Source organism: Haliaeetus albicilla, chromosome 11, assembly GCF_947461875.1.
Source record: "Haliaeetus albicilla chromosome 11, bHalAlb1.1, whole genome shotgun sequence".
Taxonomy (NCBI): Eukaryota; Metazoa; Chordata; class Aves; order Accipitriformes; family Accipitridae; genus Haliaeetus; species Haliaeetus albicilla.
The window spans coordinates 34,372,211-34,392,659 of NC_091493.1; the positions used below are offsets into that span (position 1 = coordinate 34,372,211).

At 41.9% G+C, this 20,449-nt stretch overlaps 1 protein-coding gene and 1 long non-coding RNA gene across 7 annotated transcripts in view; one reads left to right on the forward strand and one right to left on the reverse strand.

The window, feature by feature from the left end:
* RAB11FIP2 (RAB11 family interacting protein 2) overlaps nt 1–3,285 on the reverse strand; it is a 62,347-nt gene extending 59,062 nt beyond the window's left edge. For 5 of the 6 annotated variants that reach the window (XR_011326922.1, XR_011326924.1, XR_011326921.1 and 2 more), the window contains exon 1: nt 2,709–3,285. Coding sequence is in view for 1 of the 6 variants with exons in the window: in XM_009918329.2 (XP_009916631.1) it covers nt 2,709–3,061 (353 nt within the window). In the remaining 5 variants the exon portion in view is untranslated. The remainder of the gene's footprint in view (nt 1–2,708) is intronic. The other variant, XM_009918329.2, reaches the window with a different exon arrangement.
* A 2,344-nt stretch (nt 3,286–5,629) lies between these two features.
* LOC138687796 (uncharacterized) lies at nt 5,630–19,318 on the forward strand. Its single transcript, XR_011326927.1, has 2 exons — nt 5,630–17,010; nt 18,060–19,318. It is a non-coding gene; the product is annotated as an uncharacterized lncRNA (long non-coding RNA).
* The last annotated feature ends 1,131 nt before the right edge of the window (nt 19,319–20,449 follow it).

Consider the following 20,449-nt stretch of genomic DNA (forward strand, 5'->3'; position numbering starts at 1 on the left):
TAGGAATATTTTGTATCTAAAAGGATTTAATAAAAGGAAAAAAAGAAAGAGCGTTTTGTTTGAGATCGCATTTGCAAATATATTCTTGAAAGTTTGCCCTCCTCCCACATATACGTACAAATATTGCATCCACGTCTCCAACTAATGCTTAAAGGAGACAGCAACTACACACCCGCATTGCACAAAGGCATGCAAGTAGAAAACCATGATAACTTCACAAAAACATCTAAACACTTAAGGACTCAGAATTATTTTTTCAGAAGTGAGTTTCAAAAAGGACATTTTCTAGGTTTCTAAGCACCTAAAGACACCATTGGGAAAACGGGACTTTCAGTGGCTCTTATCTCATAACAATTTAAACTGGCATTAAGTGAGTATGTGCTGCCAAAAATCCCACTAACCACCTATCTGCACTTTTACATGTATATACGACTTTTACAAGTACAGCTGTTCGGCTCTAGAAGCCTAACACCCATCAACTTTTAATAAGATTTGCAATCTTAAATGCTCAAGTAACTTCTGAAAATAGGACTAAGGCTGCTTGTAAAAATTTCCCCATAGGCCCCATCTTGTGCAGTACAGCTCGCAGGCAAAGCACGGCTTTCTTGGGGAGCCCTAGTAATTTCAGCAGTGGCCTAGGGAAGCACTGCTGCATGTTTACATAGCATGAGCTCCTCTCTCACACTTCAGAGAAAGAAATAAAAAAATAAAGAACACCTATGAAGCCCTGCTAAGCACAACTTACAAATTTTTGCAATAATTTCGTAAGACTCCAACACCACTTTTGCTAAAATTGGTGCAGAAGCGTATAGTTCCTCAAAGGGAAAAGATGTTTTGTTATTCACAGTTTTTTAATTTACATATTTTCCTCCAGTTTCTGAATACAAATTTCTACCTAGATTTACAAAGTTTTTACAGTTAGCAGAATTTCCACTTACTTCATTCACCTTTTTTTCTGTAGAGCAGCTAGGTATTTAAACTAAGGCAGTTGCCTACTGACTTGCAAGATAATTACAACTGATGATTAAAGAATATTTAAGATGCATGTCTAAAGAGCACTGAAACTTCCTGAATCAAGTGTAAATAGAAATTAAGACCCTAAGGCTACAGGCATTACCATGTATTGCATCAAGATAACTGGTTTGTCCTTAAAAAGATAAGCAATTAAAAAGTATAATACTTCAGACCATGAACCCACAAGAGATTCTGCAGAGACACGTTCTTTCCTATTATATGGTTATTGAACATACTGTTTTGCTAAAGATTTAGTTTACAAAAAAAAAACCAGCAAAACACCACTAGGGCAAAGAGAGCCTTGACTTGTCTTTGGTGCTCCTTCAACCTCAGCCACTGCACATAAGCAGGACCAGGTTTTGAGACGGTTGCTGCAGAAACAGTTGTCTTATCAACTAGACCTGGCTGGTGTTGCTGTACTGATTTCCGCTTCCAGCTGCCTGCTCTGACTCTGCTGGAGGTTCATGCCTCCCCAGCACAGTTAGTGACAGACAAACCATGCCAGCCTCCTGGTCACTCTGATGCAAAGTCCAGCATCTTACCATAGATCCAGCATCACTAACAGAAGAAATACCAGACTTTAATCTTAACAGCTGAGCTTTGGGCACAGGAACCTTTTTACTCCACTGAAGAGACACTAGAGGAGGAAAGGCACCTGGGGCAGGAACTTTTTAACCACTGCAGAAAGATTTGCCAGCTCTCATACATCTCTGCCTACATATAGCTAGCTTGGAGGTCTCCATGCTGTTCTCAGACTACTTCTGTGGGACAAGCACAGCTAAAACAAACACAGATCATATAGTCACAGGCATGCCTGCTGTACGCTTACACCTACAGTTTATTCCCATACACTTTGGAGAATAAATTACACAGGTACCACATATCTTCGTGCAACCGTGTCCTAAGTAGGAATTATAACAATTTTACTAATTTAGTTGTAAAACCCAGAGAGTTAGATACGTTTACAGTTCAGCCTAATAAACTGCTGTGATGCTTTTCTTTTTGCATTCCAGTGCCAGAATTTGCTGGCAAATGGCCAATTTATTTGACAAAGGCTTATGTAGGTAACGGTAGAGGTTACCACAACAGCAGAAATTTCTCTTCAGTCTTCTCTGTTGAGGCCTGCTGTATAGAGCAGCCTGCAGGATCGCGGCCTAAGACTAATCAGGATCAGAAAAGCACTGCACTGCTGTGGTAAGCCTTCATTAAGTGACGGTTCACTGACCACTAAAACATAAATATAAAACATTTAAAGACACTTGGTTGCAGCAACTGAAGGAAAACATTTTTAAAGAGAACGACACCAGGCTTCGAGGGAGTCTGAGTCTCGTACATGGTTCAAACTGAGGTAGGAGTTGAATGGGCATATGGCCCTGAGCAGAACGAAAAAAAAAACTTTAGAAAAACAGACTGTAATGAGTTCATGTTGCACACAAGAATTTGTCAAAAAATGTTAATGTTATTGACAGTCCTTCCCCGTGCAGGGCGACCACTGTGATTACAGTAAACTTCTCTCTGGAAGAGGTCAGGCCACAATGACATGACTGCATACGTTAGGGGCTTTGAGCACACCACAGGAGAGAGAAGCGTCCTAATTTCATTTCAAAGTACATTGATACTAAGGCTACTATTTCCCACCCTCCCAAGCGTACAAGGAATACAAATTATGATGAAAACAACCAACCACGACTTACTCTGTTTTCCGTCTTTGCTTGTCCTCAAATATATCATTCAGACTTATCGCCACCTGTCCCAAGAACTTGTCCAGCCCCACCAGCGACCTGTGCATGACAATCAGGTACAGGATGTATTTTTCTGGATTCTCCTGCATGAGTAATCCAGGGAGCTCGAAGGAGGCCTCTTCTTTCCAGACGGGATCCAGGGTCTTCTCAGCCACCGAGGTGGAGTACTTCTCCTTGCCCAGCTGTATGATGGTGTAGGCATCGTTGCTGCCATTTTTACCTTTCGGCTTCAGGCCTTTGGCTTGCAGGACCGTCACTTGCACGTGAGTCGGGAACCACTTCTGGGCTTGCTCTGCCAACATCATCTTTGACGGATCGCAGCAGCAGCAGCAGCAGCAAACACCGAGTCCGTAAGTCTTCGAGTTCCTGCCGAAGGGCACTTAACGGCGCAGGCACCTGCCAGGGGCTCGGCGCGGTCCTCCTTCCAGCGCTCCCCGCCGCGGGTGGCCCTCGCCGGTGCTCAGGTCCCCCCCTCCCCGCGCAGCCCTACCCGCCACTCCATGCCTGGGGGGCCGCAGGCTCCCCCCGCACCACCCACACTACTCCCCTCCCGCCCCCGGCCGCCCCCGGCCCGCCGGCACCGCTCCCCGCCTCCCCCGGGGCATTCCCCGGGCAGGGCCCCTCCGCCGCCCGGCCCGGCCCGGCCCCGCCCGGAGCGCCGCGGCCCCCTCAGCTCAGCGCGGCCCGGCCCCGCAGGCCCCCTCACAGCTCGGTGCCTCAGGGCGGCGGGCAGCGCGGGGGAGGGGGGTTCGCCGCCGCCGCCGCCCCGCTCCTCACGGCGGAGTCGGGCCGGGCTGCCGCCGACCGTCACGGCGCTGCCCTCCCGCCCGCTTTTCTCCCTCAGCCTCTCGCCGCGCTCCCCCCCTGCCGCCGCCGCCGCCGCCCGGCCTGACGGGCCGGCTCCGCCGCTTCCGCCTTCCCCATGCTGCCAGCGGCGGCGGCGGCCTCCGCGGCGGTCAGAGGGCAGAGGGCAGGGTTCGCCCCCTCCCCGCCATCGCCGCCGGCCGCTTCGCCTCCGCTTCCCCCCCCCCCCCACGATCACCCGGGGCAGGCGATGCCGAGGGCGCCGGCCGCGGACGGCCTCCCCCCGCCCCGGGTGGGGAAGAGGCCGGGGTTCCCCCGGGGGGTGACGGGGAGCTGGGCCCTCGGGGTCCCCTCCCGCCTGAGATCGCCGTCTCGTTAATTAACCCCTCAGTGTTTTTATTTGTGGAGGGAACAGAGAGCTCCGTGGCGGCTGCGGGGAGGAGGGAACTTCCATAGACATCTGTTGTTATTATCGTTGTTCTTTAATATTACATATTAGGGCCTCAGGGCAGCCGTGCAGCCGGCCGCCGACTTGGAGCAAGCTCTCAGGCGGCCCGTCCCGCTGCGAGCTGCTTTGGGAAGGCCTTCGTTATTTTCCACCCCATCCGCCCGCCTTGGAAATTCGGTTGGATTTAAGTGAGAAAGCGGAAATAATTATCAGATGTTTTGAGGAGACGTAACTTTATTGATGGTACACCTGGAGGCTACACGTGTATGTGTGCGCCTACATGCGCACCTGTAAGCGGAGTCACAGGTATTAGCTTTGTTTCTCCAAAAAAAAAAAAAAAAGAAGAGAAGCCCACACGCAATTAGGGTTTGTGAGGCTGCGTATCCCACCCCCGCAAACCATAACAAGCAGGGAGATCGGCGGCCAAGTCAGATAATACTTCATCCACCGCCCCTCGCTCATGAGTCCCCAGTCCACGGCTCACGGGTTAGCGAGCAAAAAAACCTTGGGAGACCTTCTCATACTGCTGAGACCTACAGGAAATTAAAAAGTTAAAGCTGAAGGCCATTAGGGAGAGTAAGGTATGATGCTGCCCACAACACTCAATGCTGAGCGAGTTATTGCCCAGGGTCAGAAAAGGTTGGGGATCACCAGTCTACACACGGTCATTAGTCTGAGTCCCAGCTCACATTATCTCTGTACACAATTTAAATAACTACTTAAACAACCCTTAAGTTTTGACTGGGAACGATATTTATCTGCGTGCTGTGGTAATTAACGCAGTGCTGGCACTTCTTTCCTTCTCCACATTCTATCTGATTTTTGTTGATGTTGGAAAATAGATGGTCCAGTTGGAAATGATAACTTCACAACATGTCTTGGGATCATACTTAGACAAAAGCATGTAAATGGATTATCTAGGGTAGGAATTTTGTAGAGTTATTAATGCTATGGTTATCTGCCTTGGTTTGTATCAGTGAGATACTAACGGTCAAATTATGGTTTGACCATATGGGCACTAACCAACAACTCTTTGGCATAAATTGCTGTCCCCCTCACCTGAAAATCACTACCCCTCCTCTCCAGCTGCCAGCGTACCACATCGTCAGGTATCTTTCCCAAATGTTTTGCAGAGAGCTGTCAACGAAGCTCCCAGGGTGAACTGCTGTGCTTAGGGAAAGAGTAGCAACATTTCAGGCTGGAAGAGCCAGAAAGGATTATGGTGACAGTGTTCTGCAGGAGGCTTAGGCCATGGGAGAAAACCACAGCGTTCTTGTTGGAAACCGGGGAGACATATGTACATCACATTATTTCTTAAATTAATTTTACCACATCCAAATTCTGTTTTAATAGAATATTCTTCACTGCGCTAAATCGAAACCAAGCACGATGCACTCATCAAATCAAAACAAGAAATGAAATTTAGGTAGGCAGAATGTATTTATTTAATCAGAAATTTAAGTCAAACATCATGTCTCGCATGCTGTGTCTTAGGAAAAGTTTTATGAGTTCTTACAACAGGCAGGATTTGTGCTTTTCCCTTGTCTTTTATTGGTATTCTATAATTTCTTATTATTGTCTCTTTCTAAACAGGGGCTGACTGGAATGCATATGCACACAGCTGAACAGGGGAAGGTGGAAGAACTTCTGTAGCTCCACATGCAATATATCAATACAATACCCAACCTGCCTTTCCTGCTTTCAAAAATAAGCAGATTATTAGTCCTCTACTCCTCATGCGCAATCTGGCACGCGAGGAGAGCGGAGCCCTTCTCCCTTTCCCATGTCTCTCCCTCTCTCTGCACAGCTGGTGGGGCAGGCATTAGGGAGATGCCCTCTCTAGCACCCCTGTGCTTGAAGTAAATTCTGCTCAAAGGTGCACCAGATACATTTTATTCCCTCTTATACCCCTCTAGGGTCAAGTTGCAATCCGGCCTTTTGATTTCGTTCTCTTTGGAATAGGGACATTGTCATCTTCTTGAATGTAACGTGCGATATAAATGACAGAACATCTCAGAGAAATAATGATATCTCCAGCAACACAGTATCCCCTGGCACGATGTTAGAGCGTTAATCCAGAAACGACTCAGATTCCCGCTCACTAAACCACCACCACCACTCGGTGGCTGCATGCACTGTAGGTTTTGCTCTTCACTCTCCACGATTTAGTGAATGTTATATTAGAAAACCCATTTTGTTTTCTATGCACCATTTTTGGTTACGAGACCGTACTGTTTCTTTGCTTTTCTTTTCCTCCCCATGTTGAGGCCAAGCATTGTGGATGCAGGACAAACAGTGCGGGAATATCAGTGGTCATTAATATTAAATACTTTGCCTTAGCAGTACAGTGGGAATGCTAATGAGGATGACTAATCTTTGAGAAATCATTTTTTCTGCCTGAATTTGAAATGGGCACTAACCAAACAACAGCTCACGTGAGGAAGGATACCATGAAGCTGACAGAAGTGATGGACAAATTCCGTTTTCACTGTCTCTTTGCAGATTAGAATACACAGACAAAAATAGATACAAGAGAAGAAAAGTCTAGGGACTCTGAAAGAGATAATTAAAAGTCAAATGTCTCTTGGGTAAAGGGAAGAATTTTTCTTAGATTGGTTTTTGGCAAGATCTGTAATTCATGCTTTCTCTGTGAAAAGGACTCACATCTTTTCAAGTATCAAGGTCACCATATTCCTTCTAGTTAGCTCACGTCATCAAAATGCTCCTTAATCCCACAAGTTTGTTTATTTTCAGTGGTTTATTTAGGAATGAATAGCTAAGCGGACTAACAACATGAGAGAAGAGAGGGACATTATCTACAAGGGGTGGGGGCATTGGAACAGCCACCAGGAGCATAATACAGATAGCGCAAATCAGAAATGGAGAAACAGTGTTCTGAGGCCAGATGTTCCAGCTTTGATGGCTTTTTCTTCAGCAGCAAGAATTCTGGGCTTGCTTCTCTTGGCTATCTTTCTCCAATCCTACACAGGCACTGGGAGGACAGGGGAAAGGGGCAAGGCAGAGAACGATACAGGAGCTACCAACCATCCTCAGAGAAAAGCGCTTTTTACCACAATATAGCCCTCAAGGGAACTACTTTTGATAGCAAGCTCCAAACAACACTTTGAGCTCAAAATCCTCTAAAAGAAACAAAACCAAGGACTGGAAGAATTCATGCTAGAACATCCTCAGCGTGAGTGGACTGGGACAGAAAACATGACATAGTGATGAGAGTGAGTTTAAAAAATGATTGTTTATCAGAGAACAACAGTGGATATCTATGGCGTATTTAATACAGAACCTTAATCCTCATGCGCGCCATCTATCTCTATTACACATTCTTCCAGGCATTTCTGGCCCAGGAGATCTAGATTGTTTTTTAAAGAGGGAATTCCCAGAATTACGGTGGATTTTTTTCAATTTCAGTAATTTGAAATACCGTCTCAATTCTCCCTCCTGAGCCAACAGTGCATCTGATTAAACATGAGGCTTGATATTCTGGCTGCCCTTGCAAAAGAAAATGCAAGAAAATCTTTTTGCCTGTGCTGCCGAGACAGTTCCATCCACTGCTTTTCATTTCCAGTTGCGTACTTGCTAAAGAGGATCAGAGCAGTTGTGCTTTACAGTGGTAAACTGTAACAGATAATTTGGTGATTTAATTTCTCCCCGATTTCTGTTTATGAAGTAGGAAACTTTTTGTTATTTTTAATGAAAATGCTATCTCTTCTTTGAAATTATTTGCTGAATAATTCTTTGTTGGCAGATTTTGGGCAGTGTGTTTGTTTTGAACATTATGTAGTTGTGAGGCACAGGCTGGTTTTGTCTAGACATGTAACAAGCTTCTGCTTTCTGCCTAGCTGACTCTAACTTTCAGTAGCTGTTGCAACTGTCCAGATTGCACATTTTCTGGAGAGACTATGCAAATTTTGAGACTGAGCATTGTTGTCTGTTAACTTTATCTTAGCTGCCGTTATTTTTTCAATTAGTGACTTCTTCAGGAATTCACTAGAATTAATTGATTGCAGAAATCAAATAGCTGGGCTTAAGCCCACCACTGTGAATTGGAAGGTTTTTCTCAAGCTACTGTTTTTGTCTCTTGTCTCTTGGTTTGAAAATGATTCGTTAAGCTGAAAGTATTTTCATGTAAATATTAAAAGCTAGATGAATATTCATCATGTTTCTGCCCTGAACCCAAATTTTACATCCCAAAATGTTCAAGGTTTTCTGAGGCTGGGTGAGTTAGGCACCGTCCTGCTCTGTGTGCTCTCTTTTGCCTTTCACATTCACTCTTACGGAATGTCTCCTCAGAAGGAGCTGGCGTTTGGCCTCAACACCAGGGCTGAATCTTCTCCGGTAGCTTTTGACAGCCCTACAGACACCTCACTGGTACTGAGCTCTCAGGTACTGGCCACTGTCATTGCTTCTGTGCTGCTGTTCTCTCTAGCCAGCTATGGTTTTATCCTACCCTCTGCTTACGATGCAATTTGTGTCTCCCCTGCCTCATTCTTCACTGTCTTTCTCGCATTACTGCAATAAACAGGATCATACAAAAACCAGCAAAGGAAACGCGTCTCTGAAGAGGGGAGCAAAGGCTTGAAATCGGGCAAATACCCATAGTCCATTGTTCTGATACAAATCCAGTACTTTTGCACCAGAAACCTGGAGTCACAGATATAGTAGAACTGTGTGCAATATCAGACTTGAGATGAATGCCAGGTACCACTAAGAGTGTTGGAAGCATCATCTTTTTTGTTCATTTTTAGCTGAACTTCTTTCACAGCCTTTCAACACTGTCATCCATTGTGAAGTTCAAAGAGGCTTAAATGCTGTAAAACAGTCATCAGATGCTATAATTAAACTTGCCAGTCATCCAGGTTTGACCCAAACTGCCTGTGTCTCAAGATGTTAGTTAGCTGTCTGGGTTAGATTTCAATTCAGTCTTTTAAAAACATGAAAACACATAGCTCTTGGCAGCTTTTGCACAAATCATAAGCAGGCAAACCATTTTGCTCTTCTGTCAAAGCATCCCCGTCACACAAACTCCCTGAGCACTTCTAACCTGCAATAGCCATGGGATACCTCAGGCACACTGAAAAGTCATCGCCCTGCCCTAGACGCTGTGGAATTCAAACTATCTTTGGCAATACCTCCACGGGGGACAGGACCAGTCACATCCAGCTCTTCTACAATTATCCGCTAAGGACTAGATTCAGATTTGCCATTGGCTTTCCTAAAACTTCACAGAAACCTCCAAGTTGACCCTTAGAGAAGTACCCATTCAAAAATCACAGAACCACAAACTGGGGCTTAAACTAAAGAGTTACATTAGAAATGGAAATTGGCTATATAACATCTATTTTCAGACTTAAATATGCATATTCTTGTCTTGTTTTCAGTACATATCCGATGCTTGAAGGTCACAAACAACTTTTATGCATTGGAAATGGACATAAATAATATAAGGAAAGCCAAGGATAATTTTGCCATCTTTGCAGAGAATAATCTTTTTCATTCTTGTCAGAACCTAAGAAACATTTATCAATAGAAAAAAACAATTTCAAAATTATGACTTTCTTTCTAGTTTCCTAATGAACTAGGAGGGGAAAAAAAAAAAAAAAGAGAGAGATTTTTATCATTGTCTGAGTATGAGGCTTCTTCAGAGGTATTTTTCCTGGTTAAATAACTCATGCATTTATTCTCTCTTTATAGGTCTCCAAGGATCTCAGAGACCATTACTTCAGAAATTATCCAAAGTTATCAACTCTCTTAAGGAGAATCTCAGCAAATACCAGAAAATTATGTCCTAAAAAATGTTCTTAGTAATGGAAGTTCTGAACTGCTCTACTTCTTTCCCCTCTCGGGCCTCAAAATACTTTACAGGACCTACACATTGAACATCAGTAGGCTGCCATACACAGGAAGACAAAAGGGAATTATTTGCAAGAAGATTAAATTGCTATGCTTACATCACTCCTTTGTCTACTAAGTTAGCAATTACAGCAAACAGGTAAAATACCTACCCACCTTAAAGTGTAGCATGCCCCTTGAAAAAAGTGAAAAGTCCTTCTTGAAGTTTGGTCGTCTTAACTAAAACAACACATTTAAACTTCCTGCTCATTCCCAAGACTTTTTCCCAGGCTTAGCTGCCCTCAAAATTTCTTCCCAGGGATTTTCTTCTACCAGAGGACTACCCCATGTCTCTTCTGTTGTTGAAGGGTCTAATGGAATCCACCTGCAGCACTAAGTCAGCCGTGATTAATCTGCAGTTAACTGCAGGGTCTCAACACCTCCTGCGTGTTGGTAACAAGAGAACCCTTCTTCCCTGATGATACCAAAAAAAAAAAAAAATAAAATAACATAACATAAAATATTTTATGAAGGAAGGAAGAAGGGTTGATGTATTTGCTACACTTTGACTTAACATGTCTCCTTTCAAGCCCTGGTAAACCAAGACGTGGATTTTCTAAGTCTCCACCCCACATTGCAGAGCTGAGATAAACCCAGAACAATATTTGGTGTTTTGGGAGAAATTTTTTCTCTTACTGAGTTGATGAATAATTCAGATTTTATATCATCTTTGCCTCCTAGCAATATAAATTTCAATTTGGCTTCAGCAAGGTCTTAATATAAATATGTGATTAGAGAAGGAATCTAAATTAAATTGCTGTAGTTAAGTTTTATGTGCGTTAAATGTATGTACTCCAAGCACTCTTCTCCAATGTTACTTACAACCCTTCTTTCTTTGAAGCATGGTTTATTCTTAGAAAACTCAAGCTGCTCCTAAAATTCTGCTCCCAGTAAGAGACAAATTAGATAAAAACAACTTATTGAGAGGAGAGAGCTTGCAGAGCTCATGCAAGTAGATGTGGAGTGCTGCTTAACAGCATGCTATGCCTTTTTTGTAAGAATTATCTAATACCTAGTTATATAACAGATAAAATTTCACTTTTTCAAAATATCTGTAGTGCATCTTTTTCTCAACACCAAAAGTTGGAAAGATTGTGAGGGCTATAGGAATACTGCAAATTTATTTTGGCACTGCCTGGTGCTTCAAGTATCCTGGAAATCAGCACTGGATATGTTCTCATAGTCTAGATGTAAATTAGCCATATGTGCATTAGTGGCATTATTTACAGATTGGATTGTGCAACTGTACTTAGGGCCTTAAATAAATTATTTCTATATTGTGTCCAATTTTTTCTGTCATTTACAGTAATATAAATCTAGGATCACTCCACTGAAGTCAGTGGGGTAATTACTTTGAATTTTCTCCAGTGGGATGGAGAGCAGAATTTAGCCTCTGGTTATTATTTGCAGCTCTGAAGCCCTTTCCCCTACACTAGAAATCTGCCGAGGCTCTTCTGTCACTTTGTCCACTGTCGCTTTAGAATTGTGCTCAGAAAATGTACCTGCTCATGAAAGCAAAGCGATGTAGTCAGATTTAGTTCTTTTTAGAGTCTGAGTAAACAAAAATGAAGACAGTTACCTGGTGTTGCAATCTCTTCTTGGATATATAGCTTCGCACTTCATGCTCCTTCGTCTTTGCTTCTAAAAGAGGAATTGCTGTGGAAGTTTGCCACTGGAGCGCTCTCTGGTTGAACCTCACTAAAAAGTCAATACTAACAGTGTTAGGATACAGACGTCACCCTCTGAGCTTCTTCACCTACCACTTTGAATGGACCTTGCATTAGCAAAAGTGATTTATTTTCTTACTTTGGTCATTACCTTAGGTTTTCACTGCATCTTCATGGCTTAAGCCAATGGTGCTCCTTTTTCCATTGATGTTTGACAGCATTCTCTATCTCACTGTGAAAAAGCAGTGAATAACAGTGAAGGTTCTCTATAGCAGCTCTTTTGAAACTCCCATCTGCTAGAAAAATACGAAATCAAAGATGGAGCATACCAGTCTCAATAGCAAAATAGAAGCCATGCTAACACATCAGCAATTGTTCTTTAGAAACACTTTCACTGATGTTGGAGTAAATATGATTGTCCATGTAAGAACACAGATGTCTCATCATCCAAGAACATATGATGTTAAGGCATACCAATGTTGGATGCAACTTCGTAGCTGTGGTTCAAAAGCTCATGTAAGAGGAACACACTGGGATACTGGTTATATCTTTTTTCAGCTCAGTATTTCTAATGAGAAGAAGATGTCTGAATGTATTTTATGTAAGTCATAATCATTTGAAAAAATGCATTAGCAGGCACAGGTCTCATAAGTGATTTTAAATCATCTCCATATTTTGTTTTCCTTCAGCTTCTCCTTTGTTTCTTTGCTGCTGCTCAATCTCATTTTTTTTTCCTCTCCCATTTCTCTCCCATACTACTGCAACAGCATGTCCACCTTCGTTTACAGTGATAGAAAAGGCTATATAATTAAATGCTCCACTTTGGCAATCAGATGTTCTTGCTGATTGATTTATCTCAGGATCTTTTGTACAGTGTCCTGCCACTACGTGGGTCCTTCCATCCCTAGTGACAATATCAAGAGCTCACGGAAAGTTTTAGGTAAGGCATTGATAATTGCACCATTGCTGGGTTTGAGCAGCATGATAATGCCTAGAGAGTGGTGACTAAAGAGGCACAAAACTAACATTACTGTGCAAATAACCTTTACTCAGGCTCATCCCTGAAATTACTTAAATCACAGAAACAGACATTCACTTCAACATTTAAGTATCCAGCATATGTTCCCAAAGAAGACATTTTTCCAGAGTTTTCTATCCAGTGGCAAGCCTGAAATTTAGGAGTCTGTGACAGAAAAGGGGTAGAGAGGTAGAAGAAAGATTGGAGCAGTTGGGTTATGTGTGTCACCAGTGGGATTGGACAAAGCAGATTACTTGGCTCCATTTTTACATTTTCTACAGAAAAGTCCAGGCATGAGAGGTATCGGGAAGGAAAGAAGGAGCTGCGCACCAAGCCAAGCATAGGTGACAGGGCTTCCCAGAACATCAGCGTTGCTGTGAAGAGGGGACTATTTGGGATGTAGGTTTTACCGTGGTTCATATACCAATGTTGATTTTGCCAACTAGTTCAAGTGAATAAGATTGACCTGCCCCAGCACATCCCTGGTCATAGGGATCATCATGATTGACAAATTTGCCCTGACCAGAATGCCTCACCTGGGAATCCTGCACCCAGCCCAGTTCACGGGTCTCCTTATGTCAAAGAGCCATCCAGTCTTGACTGAAAAGCTTCTGGGGTGAAGAACCCACAATCCTTTTGTAGAAATTTTCCTGCTGACTAATTAACCTCACTGCTAATCCTGTCTGCTTTATCCATAACCAGAATTTGACCATTTTCAGCTTCTAGGTCTTGATGAATTTTTATATGCTAAATTACAGAGCCATTACAAATCTTCTCCACATGTAGGTATTAATATATCATGATCAAGACTCTTAACCTTTCTTTTGATAAAGTAAACAGATTAGGCTGCATACATCTATCCCTACAAGGCAGATATTCCAGCTCTTGAAATCATTCTTTTCTGATCTATTTTCAATTTTCCATGGCTTCTTTGAAGTGTGAACACCAAGACTAGTCATGATATTCCAGTAGTTTTTCCCACCAGCTCACACACAGCTGTACTTCTTGTGCCAGAATCCCTGGCCCAGTAATTCTGCTGCTAGCTTAGGTTTAGGAAATTCAATCTAGGGTATTAAAACACTTGCTATATATTTTCCCTGCTTAATTGGAAAGCAGTGAGAGATCAAGCAAAGGATCAAATCTGGGGGAAAAAAAAGTTTCCAATTCTCAAGTTAATTGTCCTGAAAAGTTTGGAGAAATTTACTGCAGAGATACTCTCCCATAGAGCAACCGAGTGCTGACTGTAAGTCTGTTTATGCTTTGGACACATCTGTATGGCAGCAGCATAAAGAGTGTGGCATGCTGTTTAATATCTGTCAGGCTTCTTTTTTAAACCACTTAATAAGCATGTATGTAAATTCTATGCAATAAAAAAGTTCTAACAACTAGAACAAGAATAACCTTTTATGTGGTGGCTCCCACCCTTAATCCCAGCTTCTACATGCCAGTTCCTCCCCCCACTTTCACATCCCCATTTCTTGACAGGTGCCAGAAGATTTCAGAATTTTCTTGCGGCTTCACCATGGGAACTGCCATTTCACCACGAATGAATTTGACCCGCTGAGCAATAAAGCTGAGGCAAAACACTTACGCTCTAGCCAGAATAGGGGAATTGCTTGTCTTTCTGTTGGCGTGTTCTCCTCTGGCAATTTATTTTTTTTAGCCAAGGAGAGCTCCATGTTCATTCAACCTCCCTCTAACTTCACCTTGAGAAAGAAACAGGGCTTTGAAAGTGTCGTTTTCCCAGCAACAGCTGCTGCTTTTAGCATCCAACAGTCTTTAAATCCATAGAAGGCTAGTTTATATGGACATGGAAGCATTAAATGCTAGGAAATGAGGGTCTTTAGGTAACTATTCCAGATCTGCTATATCTGCAGTTACAGCAATTGGTGGTGTAGGTGGTGTTCTTTTACTGGCTTTTAATGAGACACATTTATTACTGCCTTGCGATAAACCAAAGTAAAGCCATAAAAGTGACTTTCATTGAACATTTGTTTGAGTCCTGCCTGGGTCTTATAAAGCTTCATTTGTTCAAGACTTTAGTTTTTGTTTTACATGCCTGCCACCTTTTTGGTAACAGCTGTTATCTCCTTCGATAGTTACATAAAATAGGCTTACCTTCCACAAGACAACAGAAACTTGGTTCATGACTTGTGTGAGATAGAGTTGGGAGTTGATCCTTCGTAATCTGCTAAATCAGTTGAGTAACCCAACTACTCCATATGACCGGGCAGAACATGGGTTTGAAACTGCTTATGTTTATTTGTTATAATTTCACAATAGTCGAGAACTGTAACTGTGCAGGTTGATAACAGAACTGAAATTTTAAGAAGAACAGCATCTGATCCAGCAGTCTTTGTTCAGAGGAGTGAAGTCCCAATGTCTTAAGAGAGAGGTCCTTGATAGACCCAAACCTTCAGCCATAGCGTGGTGATAAAAATAAATATGCTTTTTTAGGTCCAGCAGTGAATCCGCTATTTAAGGCTTCTGCATTTTCTTCATCTACTGGACTAGTTCACATTTCACTAAATACGAGTTCCAATATTGCAGCTAAACTCTCTGGAAATATTCTTCAAGAAATGTTCTTAACAATTCACCTCCGTAAGTTAATACCTATTAAAACCTAAAAATGAATTAGATTTGGAATTTCCTGGATTCTTGTGTTTGTCATGCAAATTTTCAGTGCTGTGCTTTTTATGATAATATGAAATAAAGTAGTTTCTTATAGTAACATTGCAAATCATTTGCTTTCTATTACACGCAGCTGGTTTTGTTACAGTAATGATTTTGTATGGGTGCACACTGCAGTGCATATTAAAGGCAATGAGACATTCTTTTTCAGGGCTCACATGCAATTGATGTTTGTGCAAACATAACGAGATAATGACAAAACAGTAATTTATTATAATATATTAGCGAGGTTGGTTTTTCTCTCTTCTCCCAAAATTCACCTTCTCATATGCTGCCCTCCCCGCCCCCAGCAAATGCTTATTTTCCCTGTTTACAGAAATGACTCCCCACCCTTGCAGATGCGGATTACAGTTTTTCAGCTCACTAGAGATCCAGAATCAAAATCTAAACCAGCTGGTGTTTTTAGGCGGGTGTCTTACTTTAGCTTACTCAAAAGAACACAAGATGAACGGTAAGAATTAAATAAACCACAAATTATTTTGAGGACTGTCTGGTTTATATTAGAAATAAACTTTTCACTGCTGGCTGTTGTTTCAAAACTATTGCCTCTATTTTTGATATTCATCCTTGGGATCTAACAGAAACTATGTCTTACTAGTTTAATCCATTGTTAGGCCATGTTTAAATATCTTTTATTATAGTCATGTGCTATAAAATAGTTCTCACTGGAGTTTGTTGGCTTGAAGCCAAAGGGTAATACTGCTTCAAGTGGCACAGTGCAGTATTAAAAGAATTTTTTTCCTTTGGTGTTGGTACTTACCAATTTCACACCTTGAAAAGAGCCTAACTACATCAAAATGTGATGTATCTACTTTGAGTGCAGGGACTAGAAAAATATTATAGCACAAAACAAGAGCAAAGAAAAAATTTCAGCTGTATCAACAGTTTTTTTCATTTTTGTGCGTGATTAGCAGTTTGTGTAATTCCTTGCTATAGAGCCTAGGAATTATATACAAATATTTTTCAAGCTTCTGTTTTCAAAAGTAATTTTACTTTTAACTTGCTGCAGCAGGACCACTTCCAGGACTACAATTACCATGATTTAGCTCATAGTTAACATTAAATAAGGTCATTTATATTTAGAAATATTTCTTTCCTCCTCTGAAACGATAATTGAATGAAGGGTGTAACATCTCCAGTTCAGCTTCTGACAGCATTTTTTTTTCTCATGCGTAGCCACAATCAAGCAAACACTACCAATAAAGTGAATAAAGAATGATAATAATGCTTAACAATGTGGGCCTTCACTTCTGCAAGCATTTTGGCAGGAGCAGATTCCTTCCCCGATACATTTCAGAATATTTCCAGGTATGGGCTAGGTTCCATTGGGATGATCAGGGATTAGGACAAACATTTGCTACCATTACTTCATCTCTGTGGTTTGTACCGGCACCTTCATTCTAGGGTATTATGACATTCCGTTCTGTTTTTCCTATTATTCATGGTGAAAACATGCCCAGAAAGGAAGGAAAGAGACTGTTAGGAGCAGTTAACCTCTGCAACTTCCAAGGAGAGCGCTAACATTCAATATATGCCAAATGCAGGCCCATTAGGTTGAATAATGAGTAAGTATATCTGAGACTTTGTACAAGACAAGATGAAAACAGATTGGGCAGGCTATTGTACCACACTTTATTACCTAGTGAAGTGTAATTTGATCCATTTGCAGGAGGAAGAACCAGAGATGCTTGTTTCAGAATTCAATTGTTCCAGAAAGATGTAAGTACCCTAGTGTTGTTATTTTTATATTGATTTTTATGAAACACGTGTAGTTACATTTTTACAAGGCAGTAGGTTCTCTTAACCATGGCAGCAAGACAGGCAGTGCAAATGTTAGGGGTCTGAGTACATTCTTCTGTCGAATGACAGAGGGCAAGAATATATAGTTTAACTTCAGCCTTGTAGAAATAAAACCAGAACCAGACATCCAACTCCAGACAAGTTGCAGTCAGTTTAGTTCCTGGAGAGGTGACTCTGGAGAGGTCTCTGCTATCGCTTCGTCTCCCAGTCCCAGGTGGGGTTGTTTGATAAAGTGCATCTACAGACAAAGTCTTGGGCTGGATTCACCACGCAGCGTCTTTAGTGGTGGGACTTCAGGTTTATATTTGAACTTGTCTGTTGATTTCAAGGTGTGGTATTCTCTGCTGTGGTTTAAATTTGTGTTCTAGAGATTTTTATGTATTTGTTTGAGAGTGAGAATAATTTTGAATTTTGATCCTGCATGCTTGAATTTGCAATAAGCATGTTAGGAAAAGATTATGCTTGTATCTTTAAAAGGGAAACACAGAATTTCATTAGCATAACTTTCACTTCCCCCCCCCCCCCAGTCACTCCTGAGTTGAAATAAACAAGAAAAAAAAAAGACGAGGAGATATTGTCAGACAAAGCGAAAAAGGAGAAATGGCCCTGCACTTGGCTGTTATATAAATTACAGTAGAAATGCTGTTGAGGCTAGGCATTATTGTGTTTGGGAAAGTAGTCATTAAACCAATATCAAATGAGACACATATATTTGGATACAAAACTCAGCTTGCTGCATACCTTCAGGAGAGGAGAAGAAAAAAAAGCATCACACTCCATTATCACCAACTTGGAAATATTTAACATGAAAAAATAGACTATAAATAAATTAACCTAGGAAGTCACACAGTAACCCAGACCTTTCAGACCATTGCTTCATAGTGAAGCTGTATGTGCAAGTGTACCTTTAAGTTTTATGGAGATACAATTGTAGCTACCGGTGCTTTTCTTATCTGTTTCTCTTTCAGCATCAGAAGACACTTTACTTTTTAGGAAGCCCCTACTGAGCATGTGTAAAGTATCACCAGCATCATAGTTCTTGAGGCTGACTCATTCACTTCTCTGTCCTGTTTTATTTTTCCAACATCATTGGCCTTTTTTTTTCCTGTGTAGACTCTACAGTAACTCCTGAAATGTCTAAAATCATATGAACTGACATACCTCTTTTTTCTTTTGTGACTTTTTCATCAGTATGATATGTATACAGCAACTCTTTCACACGCTGCTGTATCTCAGCATCTTCCTGACAGGAGAAGACCTCCTGCTTGCATCCAGCTCGCTTCACCTTTGTGTCTACAGGCAGACTTTGCTCCTCTTTCCCTTCTGTCCCAGTTCCTCTCTGACAGTGGTTCCAGCAGCCTGGATGTGAGGCCACATACCTCCTGTATCTTTACTCACCTCAGCGTGTACTGTTTTTTAGCTCGGTACACACTGCTCAGGCAGAAGAGCAATCATATTTTGCAGGACATGACAAGCGGTACTGCCGTTTCCACAGGTAGTCACTGGGAACACCATCTGTCCCTGCAGTCCAGTCTCCAAGCACCAGTCTGGAGGCTCCAGCTGAAGTTCAGCATCCCTTCTTCCCACTTGTAGCCCTCAGAGGTCACTGATACGATTTTAGTACTCGAGACGGCACCTTACACAAAGTGTTACAAGAATTGGCAATCCTGGACGTAACAGAGAGGGACCTTAGCTCCAAAGTTCAGGTTGTGGGGCAGAGCCGCGGGCTGGAACAGGAGGGTTCAGGGTAAGGCTTTGGTTCACACCCATTCCCCATGCACAGCATCTCTAGGAAGAAAGAATCTTTAAAGCTCTTCGAAATACATCTGAATGCAAGAAGAGATTCCAATGGTTTAAAGATGTTTGAAAATCCCAAATGCAAAGCAATTGTAGCTCATTATACTTCATCACTTCCTCATTTTTGTATTTTTCAGTCTGCTTTTAAACCCACAAGCATCTGAAATCCATAAATTTTATTTCTTTATACTCATTTAAACACTACTGCAGGTGCCATTAAAATATCCATACATTGGAAATCTCAGGAAACATAGCTATATAATATGTTTAAAGATTTATCATGGTGGAATAGTATATAAAGGCAGAATAGCCTGAAAACCATATTTTAGAAGCCTGTAGTTATAATGAAGAACCTTACCTGCGGTAAAGTAGTAGTGCATTTTTTTATCTTGTTTGCACAAGTATGCTAGCTAAATATGTAAATTAAATAGAACTTGGCTTGAACCAGCAGATTGGTCCTAATTTTTTGTAACTTTTTATTTAGAAGGAGATATCAACTGTCTTTACATCAGAGTTGTTTTACTTGCCCTGTCCCCAGAAGTCGAGTGTTCTTGTGAACTGACCTTTCCAGAGTATTTCTGTATGTGGGCTCTTCATCATAGCTACTGAAGTCAGTCATAAAAACACTATTAACCTAAGAGGGATCAGATTAGCTCTAAGTCTGCTAAATTCTATTGTCTAAGAAGAAAAAGAAAATGTATCTGAGGGTGTCTTTCCCCCCATATTTCCTGAGTGGAGGTACTTCAGAGACAACAGAAAGGTGTTATTATACCCTAGAGCCAGATCTGGGAACACTTGCTCCAGCTAAACTAATCCGTTGCTCACACAATCATCTCAGTTTGTTCTGTCCCGGGGGAGAAAGAATTCAAAGAAATAATCACGGGATCTTTTTTCAATAATCTATCTTTTACAGTGATACAGAGTTGTAGGGCAAGTGATGAATAACAAATAAAAGCACAAGGAAACATAGCAATTATTTAGCGTTTCCGTAATATTTGGCTCTGCTGTAGCTGATAAGGCTCCCTGGAGGCAAAGGAGCCTTCCCTGGGGAGCAAAAGCTGGTGGCCCTCTGGACAGAGCACAGGAGAAGGCTCTTGGGAACAGAGGTCATACCTGTAGCATAGCATCTGAGTTTTATCTGAACAGCAGATACCTTTGCAACTCACCTGCGGCAGTCATTGCTACGGGTCAGATAAGCTCATAGTTCATAGCGAACCCCCCCTGACCCTGCCCAACCCAGCACAGCACGAACACATCTGATAGACATATGGACAGGAGGGTGATCTGGAAGTTAGCTCTTCACAGCGTGAGAATAAAAACAACTTCCAGATGAAATCACAGGTGTTCATCAAATTCGTTTTAAAAACACCCCAAAATCTAAAACAAAAACAAAGGGAGATTCTTAGCCCCTTCAAAATAAGGAGAAACATCTAGTCATGTCATGACAGTAAAGCACAGAAAGGATAGGAATGGTGAAGTGAGCAAGACTAATGGGTTAATTAATGATTATCCTGGCTATCTGGAGTGGAGAGCTTCTCTCTTTACTGAAGCCACGCTGGAG